Genomic DNA, 22,500 nt, shown 5'->3' on the forward strand with positions numbered 1-22,500 from the left:
AGTGAGAAGAGAAGGGGGGTGTATTTATTTGTGTGTGTGTATGTGCACTCATGTCTAACCGCTTCCAGGGGTGTGGGAGCCCCTCTGCCCTCTGCTCTATGAACACCTGATCACAAACACTCTGCTCTAAAACCGCTAACCGCTAGTCATGAGTCATTAGAGTAAACGCGTGTCCCAGCAGAGCCCCTCTCGTGGCCCCAGGGCCCATCGGAGCTGAAAGGTCAGCTACGGACAGACAGGATGCGGCTCCAGCTCACCCTGTGCTGAACTCACCACACACTGCTCATCAGGTCTGCTTATATGGCCCCAGTGATGTAGCGTGGAAGGCTAAGGGATCCGACCTTCCTCTGAATCAGACAGGCCTTATTATGAGGCTGACAGGAGCCCTCAGAACACACACACACACACACACACACACACACACACACACACACACACACACACACACACACACACCTCACCTGTGGGGATAGATGTGTGTGCATGCGTTCTTATCACTCCCTTTGAGCGAAGAAGTACAGCTTTGTGTATGCGCACGAACGCGCGCACACACACACACACACACACACAGACACACACAAAATTGAAGTTATTTTGCTGCGCTGAGTGATTTGCTCCAAGGAATTTACAAATTACAGTGCTGTATTTTAAAAACACTTTTTAAAAAGGCTCTTTTGTGTCCGTATGTCTGTGAAGATCTTCCGATCTCTGTGGTGCTGTCATCACACTTAACCCTAAGGACACAGACCATTCCACATAAACACACGTACACACACTCACAAAAAAAAAAAAAAAAAGTCGTTTTAGTGCTATGGGAAAAAAAAAATCAATCAATCATTGAGGGTAGAGCATCAAATACAAAACACTTTGCTGAGACCCTAAATCACCCACGAATCACCCCCAAACCACCCTTTAATCTAAAGGCCAGGCTGTCGGCTGCCTGCCGATAATTAGTCGGCGCCACGGGGAGCCGTAAGCAGCCGCGGAGATGTGTGACGTGTCTAATTACGCTCATGCTGCCGTCCCTTCTGAAACCCCATAGCAGGCCTGCGTCTCCCTTGGTTACGCACGCAGTTTCCGACCGGAGCGTGGCTCGGGCGAGCTCAGCTTTCCGCGAGTCTAACCCCGTGATGACGTCGCAGGAGAAACCATCAGGGTCCTGCTCTCAGGGACGGGGGGGTCTCAGAAAGCCTTACCAGCCAATCACATCGGAATAAAGAGGGGCGGGGTAGAGTAAAATCCATTACTATCATTCTGCCACTTCACATTAGTTGCATTTTTCTTTTAATTAGCCCCGCACTGTCAGTGATAACACGTGCAGAATTCAAAAGAGGCGAGTTACTTGTTATTCCGTCAGTTCCTCTGAAACGAGTCTCCCGTTCCCTTGTCCTCTTGCCTCCCACTCTCCTGATGAGTCACAAGTGTAAATTGCTGTCGGGACTCTCTACCTGATGAAGGATTAGCCGAAGGAAGGCTCCCGTTTGTTTATTTCAAGGCGCAAAAGGTGCTCACACCGACGAGATAACGACGCCAACGGCGGCTACGGCGAGACCGGGATCCGCCAAAGCCTGACCACTGCTGAGAGCGCACGGTGCATTTGCATAACGGTCCCTGCTTTACCAAAACACTTTCTCTGTATGATTATAGCCACACTACCTTTATTGAGAGAGAGAGAGAGAGAGAGAGAGAGAGAGAGAGAGAGAGAGAGAGAGAGTTTGACGAATTAGCGTCAAGCAACGAGCATCAACGAAAGAGTGAGAGGTTTTTTTCTGTTTAAATGTTATCTTTTTTTTTTTTTCTTAATTAACATTTTTCAGCGTTAAATGCCTTCAACGTTACTCCCGTTAGTCCGCTTTTCTTCTCTCGCTTTACGTGCGCCGCGGCAGGGGCACGCGGGGACGACACCATCAGTTTCTTGTCACTAAAAATGACAACAGGTAGCGCGCGCTCCAGATGTCAGGCGCTGTCGCTTTGCCCCCGGTCCGACGGATCGCGCGCAACAAACGCCTTTTGATGGTGGCACGAGGAAGCTCGTTTCGCCACGTGTCCATACGGACTGGCGCACGAGTTTATTCTCAGAGCAAACGTGACGGGAACATGTGGGAGCGCGCAGTCCTCGCTCACGCTGTTACTCAAAGACGAAGCCCATGGCGCGCCGTCGCTCCGTGCATCATTGGGCCTACTGATCTACTACTGCGGTTGGGCGGAGAGACACACGTGGCCACGTTTATATGGGGAAGTCATAAATGAGGGAACAGGTGAGTGATTAATGCAGGGGCGAGGCGGATCTGCGTAGTCACCGGCGCTGGACGTGACAGTTTGCAGAGTGATTCTAAGACGGACATAATCGCATCCTGCGCCCTTTTTTGTTTATTTCTTTTTTGCAAGAAAGCGCACCTCTAAAGGCCACACGAGCGCGACGTCATCTCTGGGGCTCAGAAGGTCACGGGGCCACAAGTCTTATGGTGAAGGGTCTCCAGTCAGGCTGTGGCGCGCGCTACATTCCCTCCAGCGCCCAGAGCAACAGGCCCACCAGAGCGCCCGTTTACAGCGGGGGCGGTGGGGTGACAGACCCCATTACATATGCGCACTGCGCTTCGCACTCGTCACCCCTGTGTACCTTTACACGTATTGTAATGACACTGCGGTATTGTTTGGTTTGTGTTGTTGGTGGTGTAAAAAGGTGTGGACCTGCTGGCAAACTACGGCATCGTTCACAGTCACAACCACAGACTGTTGAGCAATGACATGTTTTAATAGTGCAGGGTCCTTTGAGAGTGTAGCGCTAAGAGGAGACATGGCGGAGTCAAGGCACGGCGCTCTTTTACATCTGTGACTGCGTGACGGACAGCGGGAAATGGAAGAATATGAAATAATGTGGACTGCGCGTGGTCTAGTCTCTCACTCTGTAATAGCCACATATTATTTTCCATTCCTTTTATCTGTTTCCACAATCTTAGTGTTCTTTGCCATCTGAACCCTGGCAGCCTGTGACTCAGCAACCCCCCCCCACACACACCACATACCCACATCCACACACACACACACACCACATACCCACATCCACACACACACACATCACACACACCACATACCCACATCACACACACCACATACCCACATCCACACACACACACACACACCACATACCCACATCACACACACCACATACCCACATCCACACACACACACATCACACACACCACATAACCACATCACACACACCACATACCCACATCCACACACACACACACATCACACATAGGCACACACACATGCACACTGGTCATTCCGTTTCCATGACAACGGTGCAAGCAGAGGGCAGAATCAGCGGTTCTTAAGAAGTGAAGTCGCTACTAGAATTTCAATAGTTGTTGAGGACAGGAGAGAGAAAACAACAGTGTGTGTGTGTGTGTGTGTGTGTGTGTGTGTGCGCATGTGTATGTCTGTGTGTGTGTGTGTGTGTGTGTGTGTGTGTGTGCGTGTGTTTGTCTGTGTGTGTGTGTTGTTTTCAGGAGCAAGATTTGCCATCGGCATACAAGGAGCCAATTGAATCACACAAAAAAAAGAACAACAGCTTTGACATCCTTTCCCTGAACCACTCTACACCCGACCCCCACACCACACACACACACACACACACACACAGACAGGCCAGCCTGCCATTCAGGCCCTCTGCAAACATGAATGTTTTTGTCATGTTTGACATGAATGAATCAAAACAGAAACCCCACACAGTGCAGGAGGGCCTTTACCCTCCGTTGGCACGACGACGCCGACCCCAACAACTGCAACGCGAACAACACGAGCAGCCACAATGCTTCAGTGTCAGTGTGGTGCAGAAAGAAAATATCTGAGATTATATGTAACCTACTGTATCTAACCTAAAATGCTAAATGCAACCTATCTAATGAGCTCCTTGTATCAGTGTAACTTATCCAGATAAGTGAATGTGACTTATTTGAATTCCAGTTAGCGTTTTGGTTAATGATTTGCAGATGTGCCAACAGTAACACTGCACAAAGGTTCAGGCAACAGTGTTTTACAAGTCATCATAAAGAAGAAGAATTTGATGTGTGAGAGTTTGAAAGCTGATACAATTCAGTGGTGCCAATGAACTGAGTCAAATAAAAGAAAAATGTTTTGGACAAAAAAAAAAATTAAAATGTAACAAGTCATTTAAATGAAAAATGTAACTTAAGTCATTTCAATGAAAAATGTAACTTAAGTCATTTCAATGTAAAATGTAACTTAAGTCATTTCAATGTAAAATGTATGGTGACTCGAGCTTTCTTTTTTTCCATTTGCAGATGTCACGGCAACCAATATCACTGCTTTACTATATCCAGTCCACAAATGCACAACCAGATCTGAATTTGAACATGTTCAAGACATTTTTATTGAAATAAAACTTGTTCTTAATTATATTAAAAAAAAGACTTATGTACAATTATATTGACTGCAACATACAGAATATAATGAATTATTAAGGAAATTATATAAAACAGTAAAAGAAATCACATGATGACCAAATGGAATAAAGATGATGTGACAGCATTTTAAAATCAGTTCAGTTCACAAACGGGTACACACGGTACACATAGATCCATTCAACATACACAAACGTGTGTGTGTGTACGCTTGTTTTCCTGTGCCCAGTAGCTTCAGACACGTATGCACAAGTGTGTGCATGTGTGTACGATGAATAAACCTTTCTCACCGCACAGTGCATACTCAGTTACCTTCATATATTTGCCATGGGCTTCCGGTAGCTCACTGAGACAAGAGATGATAACAACCCTCCCCCCCCATCACCGACACAAACTCACCTTAACCCGCTCAGGTAAACCTGCCTTCACATCACCTCTGAGAGCAAGGCCTTGTGTATACTCACACATATGCATGGACACAAACCTCATGCATTTGGACTTGCTATGTCCTGAGAATGCAAAAAAAGATTCCTCATCCTCTGTGCGGCACAGTGACCTAACTGGGGACAGCGCATGACCGGGACAGAACTCAAAACAACCACATGATGAACAAATAAACAACAACAAAAATTGCTGGTTATTAACATATGTACAGTTCGCAAAAAAAGTAAAGAAAATTCCTTCCTTGTGATTGTCTCCGGCGCCACTAATTGGGTCCAACAAACAATAATTGTTTATTTTTGGTTTGTTCTTTCTGTGCAAAGAGCACTGTGCCATTGTGTCTTCAATATTCATAGCTCGGCAGTAAAAGCCCGAGATTCATATCACATACGCTGGGACAACCACAAACAGTCCTCACCGATTCTGAGTCCTATAAAACAACGTGTGTGTGTGTGTGTGTGTGTGTGTGCATGTGTGCATATATGTTCGTGTTCATGTGTGTGTGTGTGTGTGTGTGCGCGTGCATGTGTGCATATATGTTCGTGTTCGTGTGTGTGTGTGTGTGCATGTGTGCATATATGTTCGTGTTCGTGTGTGTGTGTGTGTGTGTGCGTGCATGTGTGCATATATGTTCGTGTTCGTGTGTGTGTGTGTGTGTGTGTGTGTGTGTGTGTGTGTGTGTGTGTGTGTGTGTGTGTACGCTCAGGACAGAAGGATAGTGAGAAGACAGTCCTCACCGATTCTGAGTCCTATAAAACAACCCTGTGTGTGTGTGCATGTGTGCATATATGTTCGTGTTCGTGTGTGTGTGTGTGTGTGTGTGTGTGTGTGTGTGTGTGTGTGTGTGTGTGTGTGTGCGCTCAGGACAGAAGGATAGTGAGAAGAGGAGCTGGAATTACCTGCCATTAATCTGTGCAAACAATTTACTCTGGCTCCAACAAAATGAAGACCAAGTAATTAAAGTCGTTTTTCAAAGACAGAGTGCAAAAGGACTTGTGTTAATTGTGCTTCCTTCAACCTGTTCACCTCGCCACTTGCTTTTTGGCCCCTTTTACAAAACACAGTTCCTTGATTCAGTGGTTATAACGACTAGAGGAACAGTGAAAGTATTGTAAAAATGAACAAAAGCATCTAGAAATTCATCCAGACTTCAAATAAAACAGTGTTAGGGTTGTATCCTTCATTTTTAAAAAAATCAATAGAAAAAAAATATAAAAGGATATGTGAATGGTTAAAACAGATGCAGCATTTTGCAGTAAAATTAATTTGACATTCTATGGAATTTAACACAAAGAAAAACATGTTTAAAACAAGCCCCTTGACATTAGCGCATGGTGATCATGTGACATATCTTGTGCCTAGCTAGTGTCATGTGACAGTGCAGCTTTGGTTTGCCCTTTACTTTTCCCGCTTTCAATATATGCCGTTAGTCCACGTCATGTTGGTGCGGTACGCTGTGCTGTGGTACCCTGACATGCTCGGAAAGTGGTCTCCTACCTGTTTGGTGGTGTATTTCGGTGGGTTGGTCTTGTAGCTGTAATCCGAGTACTGGTCGGAACCGGTGGAGTTGTTGTCGCCGGTCCCCACGAAGGTGTTGGTGGCGGGTAGGTCCTGCACCGCCTGGTGCTTCTTCGAGGCAGAGGGCGACTGAGGCTGCAGCTGAATGGAGGGCAGGGGGGAGTTGGAGCGGTAGTGGCGACCTAGGTCAGGGCTCCCAGGGGGGTAGTTCAGGGGCAGGTGGATTCTGGGGCTGTCGCTGTCGTTCATGAGGTTGAACTTGAGGCCCTTCTGAAGGCTGGCCTCCTCGTCTTCCTCCAGGGGTTTGCTTGGCTTTGGGGCCTTTCCCTTCTTCCCTTTCTTGCCCTTCCCAGTCTTGGGCCCCTGTTTAGGGGTGTACAGGTCCTTGGTCTCCTTCTTGCCTGCCTGATAGCCGCTTTTGGCCTCCTTCTGCAGGCGGTGCCTGATCACCACCACTGCCACGATGACCAGGATGACGCCCGCGATTCCTGCCAGGCTTCCGTAGAGGATGTTGCTGCGCTGGACACGCATGTAGTCGGGATCGCCGGCGATGTCCCTGTCCAGGGGTGTATAGAGGCTGTGGCCGACCAACGACTCCACCACGGACACATTGCCGACGGTCTCGTTCACGAAGATGTGGACCAGTGCGGTGGTGTGACGGGAGGGCTTTCCCTTGTCGCTGACCTTCACCACAAGGCGATGGAGGCCGTTGTGCTTGCGGGTGAACTCTTTGGCGAGGGTGATCTCGCCGTCCGTGGAGGAGATGTGGAAGAGCCCGTGGGGGTTCCCTCCCGTGATGCTGAACACCAGCTCAGCGTTCAGGCCCATGTCAATGTCCTCGGCCTCGACCTGCTCAACCCGCGTGTCTGGGCTGGTCAGAGGCTTCAGGAACTTGTAGGAGGAGTTGGCGGGCTTGGTGACATACGGGGCGTTGTCGTTCTCATCCAGGACATTGATGGTGATGCCTACGTAGGAGGAGCGAGGAGGGTCGCCGCCATCCACAGCCTTCAGGCGGAACGTGTAGGTGCTCTCCTTCTCCCTGTCAAAGGAGATGCTGGAAAGGATGGTTCCCGTTCCGTTCTGGATCATGAACTTGCCGTTGTCGGGTTCCACAGACAGATGCACGACAGCATTGTCGCCCTTGTCTGCGTCAAGGACGGTCACCATGCCGACGGGGCTGTGAGGGGGCATGTTTTCCATCACAGAGAAGCTGTAGCCGTTCAGCATAAACTTGGGGTCGTTGTCGTTGCGATCGAGGACCCTGACCATAACCGTCGCCGTGCCCCTCAGACTGGGCACGCCTTTGTCGATGGCCTCCACTTGAAACTCATAGTGCTCCCTGTGCTCTCGGTCCAGTTGGTTCATCACGTGGACTTCTCCCGTGTTGCGGTCAATCTCGAACAGCCCCTTGGTGGAGGAGTCTGAGATGATGTTGTATATCAGCTCGGCATTGGTGCCGCTGTCGGCGTCCGTGGCCACCACGTCCAGCACTCTGTCGCCTGGCTGGTTCTCCTCTGAAAAGTCCACTTCATACAGCGAAGGGGAGAAGATCGGAGAGTTGTCATTTATGTCCGTCACCTGGACCTTGAGGGAGTTGGTGCTGGACAGGGCAGGATTGCCCGAGTCGACAGCTACAATCTCAATCCGGTACTCCTTGATCCGCTCGTAATCCAGTGACGTGGTGGTCTGGAGGAAGTACTTCCGCTTGCTCCCAGTGTCCGAGGCCGAGCGGAGCTGGAAGGGCACGTCTCCCGCCACCACGCAGGTCACCACGGCATTCTCGCCTTCATCCCGGTCCGACACCTCCACCAGGGCCACAGCCGTGCCCACTGGCATGTCCTCTGAGATGTTGGCTATCCCATCCTTGTGTGCCACCAAGCCGAATTCACGGATTCTGATAGACGGCGAGTTATCGTTCTTGTCCTTCACCACGATGGTTACTAAGACTTTGGAGCTTTTGGCCTGGGGGCCATTGTCCCTGGCTTGGACGTAGAACTTCAGCTGGCTGACTTCTTCACGGTCCACCGAGCCCTTGACGAAGACGATGCCAGTGTTCCGGTCGATGCTTAGGAGACGTTGCACGGTGGAGGGTGGTTGGTAAAGAGTGTACGTCACCTCACCGTTAGCCCCCATGTCTGAGTCATTGGCCTTCACCTAGTACAAAGCACAGAGGAAGAACATAAAATAAATGTGCACTGTCAAGATGAGCCACTTTTATGGAGTATTCAAAGTAGTTTAAAATGATTTTTTGGGGAGTCATTTTTATGCTTTGGGGAAGTCTATGGTCAGTAATTTTTGGTTGAAACTCTAAAAACAAGCACTTGACAAAATCACTGTCGAACCACCACCCTCAGTGCTGAATAAAACTGTTTATACTAGATTTAACACTGAAGTAACCTTTAAGAACAATCCATTATCAAACACGACTGATGAATGTAAAGAATAAAAAATGACAAACTCTAACAAGGCCGTTGATTCCACAGTAGGATTTAATCACGTTAGTGTTGGTTTGGTGTCACATTAATTCGAGCTAATGTCCCGGTTTAATTTGATCGATAATGAGCAAGTTAATAAATCAAAACTATGAGTATTTACAATGTGATTAGTGAATGTTGGTGTTAAAAAACAAGGAATATCTTCCTGTCTTTCCCACCTGTGTAAGACAAAATACCAAGTCACCTATCTGGCAGATCTCAAAGGGTTAAGGGTGGATTATTTTTCCATTTAACACCGTGTAAGAAAAGAAAATAGCTTTGCCTGCCTTCTCCAAAGTGGACAACAGCCACCTAAAACCCAAATCTTCGTAGTGTCACTCAAATCAGTGACATGCCATTGCCAAATGAGGCAGAACGCTCGGTTTTCACATTATTAAATGGCACTGGCATAAGGAGTGCCATTGCAGTGCCAGGGGCGATGCCATCAGGACCAATCAGAAGGGCTGGTCCACAGTTTGTAATCTGTGCCAACGGCATACCTCATACTCCCAGCAAAGGACGTGACAGCTCATCCTAAAAGTGCATTAGGCTAATTAATAAATCAGCAGGGCTTTGCGGGGAATAGATGTCAAGTCCCTTTTAGTGGTTCTGCTCTGGCTTCTAAATAGTTTGTGATTCTTAGTGCCATTAGCACCACTAAGCAAGGTTAAAACACATCAGCGGGAAAGGGATCAACTCTCTAACACTGACCAACCGGCCTTGAAAAGGACAGCACTCCCTAATGACTCCAGCTCTATGAAGGCATTCATTTACAAGATAACATAAACTGCTTTTAAATTTGTATAAATTTGCACCATTAACACATGCCGTCGGTCAGTTGAGAATACAATCCAAACGTGTTTGCTGCGTTTAATTTCACCCGAAGGTCATGTGGTCTTGTTGGTGATTTCTGTTCTTCAGTAGAATCTTTTTGCCATGTTCTTGTCCGCGAGACTAAACAGTGTAAATGTCGAAGCCATTTCTTCACTAGTTACTGTTTCTGTTGGCTGTCTCTGTCTCTCTAGCCCCTGAGGGAGACAGCGTTCAGGTCATGAGCACGTAACCCGGTTCTGGAGCAGCCGTGAGATTATTCGTAAGGCTTAAGATATTATTTCTTCTATATGACCCACTCTGCTTCATCCACCAAGCTGGCAACCTATTTCACCTCATTTGCAGTTGACGAGCATCACACTCGACGAACTAAAATATTTCATCAATGTGTCTAGTTCGCTGAAATCATGAAATTAAGCATTTTTAATACCAAGACTGCGTATATCTCCACAGCTCGTACGAGCGATTAGAAGGCCTTGGTTGGGGGGGGGGGGGGGGTGAGGATGGAATCACTTGACATGCTCTTTCAAAGCAACTTAGCTGAGAGGATTAATTGTTGACTGGGAGATCAACAGTCTTTAAAACAATTTTATGCGTGAACACTTGTTTCGATTGCTTTTGGAAAGCGTCCAGACTCCTCGGCTGGCATCTGGAGCGGCCGCACTTTTGCTGCGGTTGAACGCGGAGCAGTCCCGCACTCCTACTGCATGCCTGACGTCTGGTTTGGGAAGCGAGTGTTTAAAGGAAACGTGAGAAGCGGGTCGATCGTCTGGGTACGTAAGCGCTATGCAGACAGCCCTTGCCTTGCGGTGGGGGGTTGTGAGGTGTGGAGGGTTGAGACAGGAGCAGGAACTCAGCGTGGCAGAGATTACCTCAGCTGTCAAACTAACTCCTCTGTCACTCACTCTTACCGTGCTTCGGTTTAACATAACACACACCTGCTGACAGGTTTAACACTCCCTCGCTGACAACCGGGGGATCAGACAGGAGACGTTATGGGTGGGCCGGGGGGGTGGCACTGTGTTCATAGTGTCTACTGCCCATAGCGGAAGCATGAGGTAACAGGTCTGTCGGGATATGGTCAGTCTGGATATATTACTGCCTTTTTCTGTCTGACAGTTGACGTTTGTGGTGGGAAAATTACAATATGTTATTAATACTGCAATAAATTAAAATAAATCACTGCATGCTTTTTTTTTTTTGTAGCAGATCATGTATCAGTACCTGCAGTATCACTGGCTAACCATGTTCAATTAAATCACAGTTAGCCAACAGCGTGCCAGTGTGCAGTACTGTTACAGAGGCATAGTAACAAGTAGCTAATTAAATATTACACTATAAATATGACTATGACGTTTTGTTCATTTATTTATTTTTTCACTTGTTTCAATAATTCTCCAGTTCCTGTTCAAACAGTTTTTATAAACATTGAATTAAAATGTCACTGCGCTCACAGGTCCGATTTAAATGTGGCACTACTGTTTTACTGTGCCTTTCTTCTATAATTTATTGCCATTTATCATGAAAATCATTGAAAAGTATCGTGATATATTCTTGTGGCCAAATCGCCTACACCCAGCTGATGTGTTTTGAGGATAGACGGCTGCCGTCTGTAATTCCGCCACTGCCGTTCTGACGGTGGCATCGTGCATGGCGTCACCCCGCATGCCCCCTGAGCGGAGGAGGTTATACCTGTAGGACGGAGTGGCCCACTGGGCTGTTCTCGGGCATCTCGCCCTCGTAGTGCGAGCGCTCAAACTTTGGCACGTTGTCGTTGGTGTCGGTGACGGTGACCCTGAGCAGCGCGCTGCTCTGGCGAGGAGGCTCGCCTCCATCCACCACCTTTATGTTCAGGTCGTAGGAGTCACGCAGCTCACGGTCCAGGTTGCCCAGGACGATGAGCTGGGGCACCTTCTCGTCCGAGTTCTCGGCCACCTGCAGGCTGAAAAGGCTGCCGGTGTCGGGGGCTGGCGTGAGGGAATATTCCGCGATGCCGTTGGTGCCGGCGTCCTTGTCGGTGGCCAGCGGGATGGGGAAGAGTGCCCCCACGTGGGTGTTCTCGGGAATGGACAGAGACAGGATGGGGGAGGGGAACTGTGGAGTGTTGTCGTTCTCGTCCTGGATCTCGATGCGGCCCTCGATGAGGCGCGGGGCCGAGCCCTTCATCAGATCGGTGATGGACACCTCGAACTCCAGGTAGCAAGGCTCCCCCTCGAACAGGCTGCGGCAGTCCTTCAGCGTCTCGCGGTCTATCGGGATCTCGGTGGTGTAAATCTCCCCCGTCTTTCCGTCCACTCGCAGGTAAGGGGCGCCCACCTCCAGCTTGTACAGGTGGCCGGAGTCGGGCAGGCCCTGGTCGGACGCGAGGCTCCCCACCTGCGTGTTGGGCGGGCGCTCCTCACGCAGCTGGTACAGGATGGAGACGGTGGAGGAGCCGTAGGAGAAGAAGAGGAGTGTAAACCACCCCAGAACTCCTCCCCACAGCAACCCCATACCCTGGCCCAACATCTGACTGTTGCTGCAGAAACACACACACACACACACACACACACACACACACACACACACACACACACAATGTTAGAGAGGTCTAGAGCACTGACCCTCAAAGGAACCTTTTAAAATGGTCTGGCACAGGATTTGGAGATGCTAATTCTCTGGGATTCCTGATTGATCTTTTTAATGTACTGTAAATCTCAGCCCTTGTGAGGAGTGGAACACGTCACACACAATTACTTCCGTGCAACCTTCTTCTCACAAAGTTCACACCATGTCCAGTCCACAAAGCCATTAAAGCCAGAACCTGCTGTAACAGTGTCAGGTAACTACACAGTAACACCAGCACCTGCTGTAACAGTGTCAGATAACTACACAGGGTGGCAAGAAGAGAGAGTAAGGCAGAGAGAAAAGGAAGGAGTTGTGTGTGTGTGTGTGTGTGTGTGTGAGAGAGAGAGAGAGAGAGAGAGAGAGAGAGAGAGAGGATGTAAGCAGTGAAATCTCAGGATTTTTCACTAATTTTCCCTCTTCTTGATGTGTCAGAAAACCTCATATTTGGTGCCAATATCAAGAGTAGTTTTGTAAACCACCGCAGACTCATCAGTGGCTATATTTCCTCAGACTATATAGCCCACAGTACCACCTCAGATTATACAGGCCACAGTACCACCTCAGATTATACAGGCCACAGTACCACCTCAGATTATACAGCCCACAGTACAACCTCAGATTATACAGTCCACAGTACAACCTCAGATTATACAGGCCACAGTAAAACCACAGACTATACAGGCCACGGTACAACCACAGACTATACAGGCCACGGTACAACCACAGACTATACAGGCCACATTACCACCCCAGACTATACAGCCCACAGTACAACCTCAGATTATACAGTCCACAGTACAACCTCAGATTATACAGGTCACAGTAAAACCACTGACTATACAAGCCACAGTACAACCTCAGGCTATACAGCCCACAGTACAACCACAGACTATACAGACCACAGTACAACCACAGATTATACAGGCCACAGTACAACCTCAGATTATACAGGCCACAGTAAAACCACAGACTATACAGCCCACAGTACAACCTCAGACTATACAGACCACAGTAAAACCTCAGACTATACAGACCACAGTACAACTTCTGACTATACAGACCACAGTACAACCACAGACTATACAGGCCATAGTACAACCACAGACTATACAGGCCACGGTACAACCTCAGACTATACAGACCACAGTACAACCACAGACTATACAGACAACAGTAAAACCTCAGATTATACAGCCCACAGTACAACCTCAGACTATACAGACCACAGTAAAACCTCAGACTATACAGACCACAGTACAACCTCTGACTATACAGACCACAGTACAACCACAGACTATACAGGCCACAGTACAACCACAGACTATATAGGCCACAGTACAACCTCAGACTATACAGACCACAGTACAACCTCAGACTATACAGACCACAGTACAACCACAGACTATACAGGCCACAGTACAACCTCAGACTATACAGACCACAGTACAACCTCAGGCTATACAGGCCACAGTACAACCTCAGACTATACAGCCCACAGTACAACCTCAGACTATACAGGCCACAGTACAACCTTAGTTTTCCTACCTGCGCTCATTATTATGAATTATTGCATGCTATTTTAGATTCTGCTTTGATCCTGATTCCCAATCCTGGTCATTTTTCCCCTTTTCCCACAGGCTGTAATCTATTTCGGCGTGAACTTCTTCCCAGAGCCGTATGCTGCGAGAGAGGGCGGCGGGTCAGGAGGTTAATCTGAGATTTTTCCTTCACTGCTCATCCCTTAACCCGCAGGTGTCCAAAAAAAAAAAAAAAACCTAACGCAGCGAACAGCAGTTTTATATTCAGGCTCCTCGCAATCTTTGTTAAGAGAAAAATGAGGGAGGCGGAGAGGTGTGGAAACACAGACGCTGTGTCGGGGAGCGGGGACTTTGATGACAACTCACAGCAAATGGCTCCCCATTTGCTGGCGCATTAGCCCCATGCAGGGGTGGGGCAGGAGTGAGGCTCGCTGTGTTTGGCTGTGTGATCAAATAAATAAATCAAACTTCTTTTTTAATCCATTCAGGTTAAAGGCCCGGCGCTTTGATGTTGCAGTTGTGTTCATTTTGACGGCCCCCGTAGAGCCAGGGAGGGCAAACCCACCGCAGGCTAATGAGACACGCCTGCTAGATTAGTGTCCAGCAGAGAGAGACGCCCAACACACACACACACACACACACACACACACACAGAACAACACGAAGGCCAAGCGCTAGGCCACTAAGACACACTGCAGTGTTTGAAAAAAATTAAGAAGTAAATAAAAAATAAATAAAAAAGGTTTGCGGGACTTGACATGGCCGTGTGTGGGCGCTACCATGCTGGCTCCTTACAGACGGGTGCTGAAACTGGTTTTCACCGTGTAGTATTTGAACAGTATCGTTTGAACAGGAACAATGACTCTGTTTGTTAAGGGTCCAGTTACAGAAGCATGTTTAATCAGCGCCAAACAGCTGGTCAATACTGTCCAACACTGGTCAGACAACAGTGATACGGCTAAAAGAAGCAAAGGGAATTCAAATGAAACAGTTTGACTGAAAAACAGAGGAAGCATTAATAATACACACACACATACATACATAATACATACAAACATGCATACATAAATACATATACATAATACATACATACACACATACATAAATTCACCTGCCACAGTCAACATACCTCAGTGTTGCAGCTTTCAGACAGTGAACAGCAAGCAGCCAACATGTTTTGAAGGGGTTATAAGTACGCAGTGTCTGTGGCGCTGTAATGAGGTTTAGGGCACAGGCACCAGTTACTGCTGGACAACACTGCAGTTCTGTAACAGAGCCCATGACCCTGAGATCAAGGTATAGCAGCTGGATCCAGTTCACACACACACACACACTCACACCGCCCGCTCCACCCTCGCGCGGCTGCCTACAGTGAGTACCGTGTCTGCTGTCCTCTTGGGTCACCCTCATCCCACCATAATTAGGCCATGAGGGGCAGAGAAGAGGTGAGGAGCTTCTCGGCTCTGTAGCAAAATGCCCTCTGACCCCTCCGTGTCAAGACGCCCCCCCGGTAGCTCATCTCAGGGACCCTACCTGGGCGAAGAAGCCCTGTGACTCCATGACCTCCAGCACTGTAGGGTCAAAGGGCAACAGAAGACAGGGCTGGGAAACCAAACAGACCTCGTCGTGAGAAATAGAAGCAAAAAGCATCTATCTTAGGGGGGCAAGCTCAGCTCAGGGAGATAATGTCCCCTTACCCATGACTGAGCCAATCAAAACCACTGTAGCATTACGTGCAAAATACGTATTTTGCATGTTATTTAAACGCCCAACATTTAAAAGTGTTAACAGTTCAAAAACAACAAGGAACGAACAAAAACTCAACTTTGAATCCAAATTTAAATGGCAAACTTATCAATTTGTCGATAATACCAACATTTCTTTGTTTTTCAACCCAAGTCTTTGGTGGAAATGAAAGTTAGATAAAATGAAATCAGCCTTTATTTAAAAGCACAGGAAGTGAAAAAAAAAGCCAAATGTTGCTAACTATTTGTCAAATTACCCATCAAACTACCCGTCAAACTACCTACAGCAGCTGTGTGGATTCTGGAGAGACAGAGGAGTCATGTGACCCAACACTTCAGGTGCTTTATGTGGTTGAATGTAAAGTGCCAGAGTCGTATATTTTTTTCTGTTAAACAAGCTGTGCACGTGTGTGTGTGTGTGTGTGTGTGTGTGTGTGTGTGTGTGTGTGTGTGTGTGTGTGTGTGTGTGTGTGTACATTTGTTTTTGTTATGATGAACAGGTCTCCCAGCTGTCATGGCTTTGCTCTCTGGGGCTATAAGTGGTCTGTGTGTGCTACAGGGTCGGTAAAAGCTGGGAACTCTGGTGCAGTCCACAGAGGTTTCAGAATGCTAGACACATCCTTTCCCACACTTCACTAGCCATGAAACATTCTCACCAAGCTCTCTGTGTGTGTGTGTGTGTGTGTGGGTGTGTGTGTGTGGGTGTGTGTGTGTAAGAGGGCGCATGCCTGGAAACAGGAAAAAAAAAAACAGACATCTGGACGAGCCTGTTTGAGAATAACCAGCTTGTCGTTGCTGAATATTTCAGATGCAGAGGTAGTGAAGGTCTGAAATGTGGCCACTATTCTGTCTATTGTAATGGAAAAGGACTGAGATCAGTGTGACACCCTTAACAATGCACGAGAGTCTTAACAGACCCCGGCCTGGTAGGCCGTCTGCCGTTTCTCAGAGCTACGCCCAAACCTCACCCACACAGAGCTCGTCCGGCCATTTCAATCACAATAGGCCATCAGCCCCTACTCAGATTCGTTCAGAAGCCATGTCGTCACAAAGCTTAGCCGTCAAGTCAGGCAAGAACTTCCACCTCGGTGCCGGAATGGTGTGGGACCAGTCCGGCAAGGCCTGTGGCCCCGCGGACCCCCACGGCGCGGTCGCGTGAGGTCTCGCGGTCTGTCTGCTACGCTGCCAGCTGGACCTCGCTGCTAGAACTGAAGCACGCCGCAGAGAGAGGAGCTGTCTCTGTGCGCGAGAGCGAGATGGTGAGAGAGCAACAGCTTCCCTGGCTGTTTGCGCATTACTCACAGAGCGCTCGCGTCCCTCACGCCACGGCGGAGCTTTGCTACTCGGTGCCTCCATTCGAGGTGGTGCCCACACCCTGCTGCACTGCTCACCTCACACCTGCGTTCTTTCTACCACACTCCCCACCTCCACTGTTTTATAGCCATTTCCTCTCCCTCTCACACACACACACACACACACACACACACACTCTCACACACACACACACACACACACACACACTCCTTTTCCCTCCCTTTATCTTCTTCGTCGCCCAGACACACATGCACACATTTGCGCGCGCACACACACACACACACAACTCAACCAGGCCATTGTGTTGTTGGCACAGAGGGAGGTTAACAGATTTAACAGGCTAATTACTATTCTGAAACCTCCCCCGCTGACATGCTTTAAAATTGCTGTATGATTTCTCTCTCTCTCCTTCCTCTTTGTCTCCTCCGGAAAAATCTTGCAACAACAAGTTCATCACAAGAGCAGACCTCACCTGTCTGTGTCAGAGTTCCCCCCCCCCCCCCCCCCCCACACACACACACACACATTCTTCCCTTTCAGCTAAGAAACTGGACCATGGGAGCAGCTAGCAGCCCTGACCCACACTAACACACAACAAGTCAAAAAAATAACAGCCTAAAAACAAACCTGGCACTATTAGTGTGAGGTAAGGTCAAAGTTCAGCCACGGTGAAACTGTACTATGGTAACAGAAACTCGTTGGAGCGCTACGACTGCTCCAGCCCCTCCCCTGTGATCTGGGCTGCTGAGAGACGGCTCCGTGTAATAATAAAAAGCTTAAACGCCAGCCGCGACATTTATAGCACGCTGGAGCCTTCTGGAAGGCACCGGCGGACGCGTGATTGACTTAGCAGGGGGACGGCAGGTTAATGTGTAACTCCGCTCGCAGGACAGATCTGTGTCGCCAGCCACTTTACTGCACAACATCTCCTCTGCTCAGACAAGTGGTGGTGGGGAGAGGGAGGGAGGGAGAGAGAGAGAGAGAGAGAGAGAGAGAGAGAGAGGCACACAGCCCGCTGACTTTATTCCCTGCTTTTCTTCCCCTTTTAAATGCGTAACATGCGTTACTACAGTGTACTAAGCACATTAACCACTCCAGAGAGGACGAGGAGGCAGGACCGAGCGTTAATGCCCACCGCGCCGTCCCCGCGCCCTTCGTCACACGCCTTTTACGCGACTGCGCTCTGCTGCGTGTGGGTGTCGCTCGCGCTCCCTCTCTTATGTAATCCGCGAGAACGTCTGCGCGGAGAACACGGAACAGGCCTCTCTCGCTCTCGCGCGCGAGCACTGACGCCGCTCTCTTACTCATCTCACACGTCTCTTCCGCAAGCGCGTTCAGAAATGACGCAGCCCACGTTCCGTGTTCACACGGGGGTTTTTTTGTTTTTTGTTTTTCTTTCTGCCTCCAGCGGGCGTCTGTGTATGTGTGTGTGTGTGTGTGTGGGGGGGGGGGGGGGCAGATGGAGCTCATACACCCCTTTGTTCTGCTAAACTGGCCAGTGGTTTGGACCGTCACATCCCCTGACCCCTTCACAGCGGGCACTCTTCCACCAGGAACACAGGATTACTTTAATTATTTCAGTCAGCCATTGTGGGGCCAGATTAGTCCTCCCCGCCCCGATTCAGAGAGGCATAGTTGCCGCCTGCCCACTTGTGACACAGCATGTGGCCCAGTCACACACACACACACACACACACACACAGATGCGGAGAGGTCAACGGGGACCGAGTCTAGAGTCACGTCAAGTATCACTGTTATGTTCTCACTTACAATGCATACACCTTTACAATTTTCACGACGACAGCATAAAGAGTCTTACGTAACGTAAGTGATACTCGTTTAATGATTAAGGATTATGAGATTTCGATTAAACCCGGCCTACAGAACGAGCGGATAAATAACACAATTACAGCACACCGTCGCCGTTCAACACAACTTTTACGCCTCTAAAAATACGATAAGGAAAAAGAATAAATTAATTTAAAAAAAACCCACCCACGAAGGCTAACGCAACACTGGAGCGGAGGAGCCCATGGAAGCACGTTCAAAGCTCGGAGATAAGACGTCTGACCGCAAAGCCTCACCTTACCAAGCACCGCCAGGTCATGAGCGCTGGACGCGGCTCCTGTGCGCAGACCGGTGCTTGGCTATGAGACCGACAGCCTCAAACGAATCAGGAGAAAGACAGGCCAGGGCACGGTGCAGCCAAAAAGTTTTTAAAAGCGCGTAATTAAATGTACGGACGCAAATAAAAATACCGTGAAAAGGGAGCCATAAAGCAACGGGAAATCTTAACGCAGGCAATGCTATCTTCTCCGATGAATCGTGAGCCCAGTCTGCTTCATTAAGAAACAAGCGGTAGGGTTCACTCGGCCGAAGCGTGAACACAGGAGCCAGGAGCGTATCTGCAGGGAAGTCTGTAGACTGTAGACAGTAGACAGTCTACTGTGCGTGACACGCGCCTGAGGAAAGCTATGCCTTAGCAATTACCGTTCAGCCAGAGGTGGGCCCGAGCTACGTAACGTGCAACCTTTTTCTTTTCTTTTATTACCCCCCCCCCCCTCTTTTTTTTTTTTTTTTTTTTTTTTTTTGCTTGGAGAACGCCATGAGTCCGGCTCAGTGGCGTAACCGGAGACTTTTTTTTTTCATTCCGAGAGATGGAGCCAGCTATATCACGTTCGAGGGCGATTATTTGATATCTCTCCTTGAATTAAAAACATCCGTCTGGTGTACGCAAATAGAAGAGGGTCGGTTTAATCGCACAGTCAGCTTAAATCGACCTTATGCTTACTGCTATAGCATGTGAATGAACGGGGAGGGAGAGAGAGAGAGAGAGAGACAGAGAGAGAGAGAGAGAGAGAGAGAGAGCTGTCAGATACTATTACAGGAGCCTCCTAAACCCGGACGTACTGAACGCACTTTATTCAATGATTTCGGTTATATATTGTCCACGAAACACAGCAGCTAAGGGAATGTGCCATGTTTATTGCCAATAGTCCCTGTATTATTAGGCTATTTCGTTAACAATCTCCAATACCTAAATAGGCTTCCGTCGGTGCGTAAATTTATAGACATAATTTATATAGATAATAAAATCACCGTGCTTAGCTGCGCATGACCATCAAGAGTCATTTCAGCGCAGGACAATCAATAAAAATGTGTGCGAGCAGGGTACAGGAGTTAAAGATCAATTAGGCTAGAAGCTGCTTCGTGCTGATTTGTGCAGAAAACGAGACGAGGCAGCGCGAGCAGCGGGGAAACGAGTGTTACCCGGGTCCTCACGCGCCGAGAGGAGCCCGGGTCATTGGCAGTCATCGCGGGCTCCCGCAGGATTTCACATCCGCCCGGGCGCTTTGCGTGCTAATGAAGCTGGAGTGTCCCCGGCGCTATCCTGCAGAACTTCAGCCCAACTCGCGCTTCTGCACGGCGCCACGCGCACAAACCTGCGTAACAGGTTTGACTTTCTGCCGTGACTGGCACGAGCCATTGGGGAACGGGAGCGACCGGACAGACGAGATTCCATTCCTGGTGCAGGCATGAGGTAATGTTTCGACAGAGACCGGCCCTGAAGCAGGCGGGGATGTCGAAGCGCACCCGTTAGACGCGGGCAGATGGAGAGCAACCCTGTTCATCGTGCGGATCTCGGGCACTTTAAGGGTGGGGAAGAATGCAAGCCGCCCACAAAGGACAGAGCAACAGGTGTCTAGGAGACCAGCAATCTCTAACGCGAAATTAGATAGCGCGTAATCAAAGCTCATGTTATTGCAAATGTTGGGATTTTCGTTGCTCTTCACGACGATTGTTGGAGTATTTAAATAATAACGCCGCGTGTGCGCGTTTTTGGGCAAAATGCATTTGATGTAAGTTGTGTAACGTCAGGAAAAATAAATTGCAAATCCAAACACGAAGACCAACAAAACGAAATAACGAAAGAGCATTAATCAAAGAGACTGGACGCAATTTTCGCGTGAGAAGCTCATCCTAGGCTAAGCTGCGCGGGAACTCCCCCGTGCCAGGCGCAAGGAGAACGCGCGTTAGACTGCTTTCTAAGAGGCAAAGTGGGAATGTAATTGACCAGATGGGCGACATGTTCACCAGCGAGCGGGCTCTACGGCTGTCTGGAAATCGACAAGTGACTTCTGAACTACTCACCGCCACAGGCATATAAACTAAACCCGTGATTAAAAAGAGAGATTTGCACGAACGCGAGCGAGTTATGCTCTGTGCACCATCTCGTGCAGCCATGGCAGCGAAAACTAATGAGTGAATTAGCCACTGAAGCGACCGCGAGGTAGAAAACATCTTGTTAGGTCACGTAGATTGCTTTCATCAGTAGTTCTTTAGAATTAGAAGGTATAATTAGTGCTTACACACACACACACACACACACACACACAAACATACACACAGTGGATTTAAGAAATAAAACCTGTCCCATCCTAATTTGCAACTTCGTTGCGAAGTAAACGTAGTCGTGAGTCCGGAATTAATTAACCATAATAGGTGTAGCATTCAATTCTGCCACGCGGTAACCGATACCTTATTGGATCGGAACTCCTCTGTAGTCCAGGCTCAGCTGTTTGTTTCGGGCTGCAAACTGCGTCTCCTCTCCCTCGCGCAGCCCTTTAATCCCACACGCTCGGGTATCCAAAATGTCACGCCGGCACAATCCCGTCCACGAGAAGCCCACGCACCTCCACTATCGCCGCGCCGGTGATCCTTCCAACCCAGAGACGGAGGGTCCGCGCAGCTTTACCCACAGAGCGACTTGGTCTCTCGTGACGGTGGTCTTCCCTCTCGTGCACGAAGGAAGCCCCGACCCGCTGTTACTCCGGAGCTCCCGTGCATCTACTCGCATTGCATCCTTTGAAAACTTCCTTAAGTTATCGGCCGCGGCGCCAGGTAGCGATAAAGTCTTGCCAGGCTTTCTCCGGTACCGTCCAGCTGAAGTGTGCTCCTCGCGCGTGCCCTGCGCCCTAACCGGACTAACGCGGAGGCTCCGGACTCACTGCAGCTCACCTCGCGCGTCCGCACGGTGGACAGCCTATGTGAGAGTGAAGAGATTTCTTAGCGATTGCGCTCTCTCGGTCTCGCTCTCTCTCTCGCTCTCTCTCTCGCTCTCGCTTTCTCTCTCTCTCTCTCTCTCTCTCTCTCTCTCTCTCTCTCTCTCTCTCTCTCTCTCTTTCTCTCGCTCTCTCTCGCTCACTCTCTCTCTCGCTCTCGCTCTCTTTCTCTCTCTCTCTCTCGCTCTCGCTCTCTCCCTCTCGCTCTCACTCTTTCGCTCTTTCTCTCTATCGGGCGCGCACTCTCTCTCTCTCCATCTCTCTCTCTCTCTCTCTCTCTCTCTCTCTCTCTCTCTCTCTCTCTCTCTCTCTCTCTCTCTCTCTCTCTCGCCACACACACACGCACACACACAGTCAGTGAGGGGGTGGAGCCTGGATGGACGTGTTTGTGTAGACTCTTTTTTTCTCTTCTCCGCTCACACACATCACAGAGTTGCTCATCTCCGCGCCGGTCCGCGCGGATACGAGCGCGCTCTTCGTCTTTCCCCAGGTAAAACACTCCCGAGCCATGTCACAATGTCACAAAGTGCACGGGATGG

The 22,500-nt window shown here is 49.0% G+C and overlaps 1 protein-coding gene across 6 annotated transcripts in view; it reads right to left on the bottom strand.

The window, feature by feature from the left end:
- pcdh1b (protocadherin 1b) overlaps window positions 1-22,063 on the bottom strand; it is a 134,199-nt gene extending 112,136 nt beyond the window's left edge. For 2 of the 6 annotated variants that reach the window (XR_014117532.1, XM_035532133.2), the window contains exons 1-3: window positions 21,438-22,061; window positions 11,387-12,212; window positions 6,369-8,543 (exon numbers count right to left, since the gene is read on the bottom strand). Coding sequence is in view for 5 of the 6 variants with exons in the window: in XM_035532133.2 (XP_035388026.1) it covers window positions 6,369-8,543; window positions 11,387-12,202 (2,991 nt within the window). In the remaining variant the exon portion in view is untranslated. Of the gene's footprint in view, window positions 1-6,368; window positions 8,544-11,386; window positions 12,213-21,437 lie in introns of all 6 variants that reach the window. The other 4 variants (XM_081698916.1, XM_035532134.2, XM_081698915.1 and 1 more) reach the window with 3 other exon arrangements.
- Between the last annotated feature and the right edge of the window lie 437 nt (window positions 22,064-22,500).

Source organism: Electrophorus electricus, chromosome 16 (genome assembly GCF_041902795.1).
Source record: "Electrophorus electricus isolate QZ-2024a chromosome 16, ASM4190279v1, whole genome shotgun sequence".
In the NCBI taxonomy this organism is placed as follows: Eukaryota; Metazoa; Chordata; class Actinopteri; order Gymnotiformes; family Gymnotidae; genus Electrophorus; species Electrophorus electricus.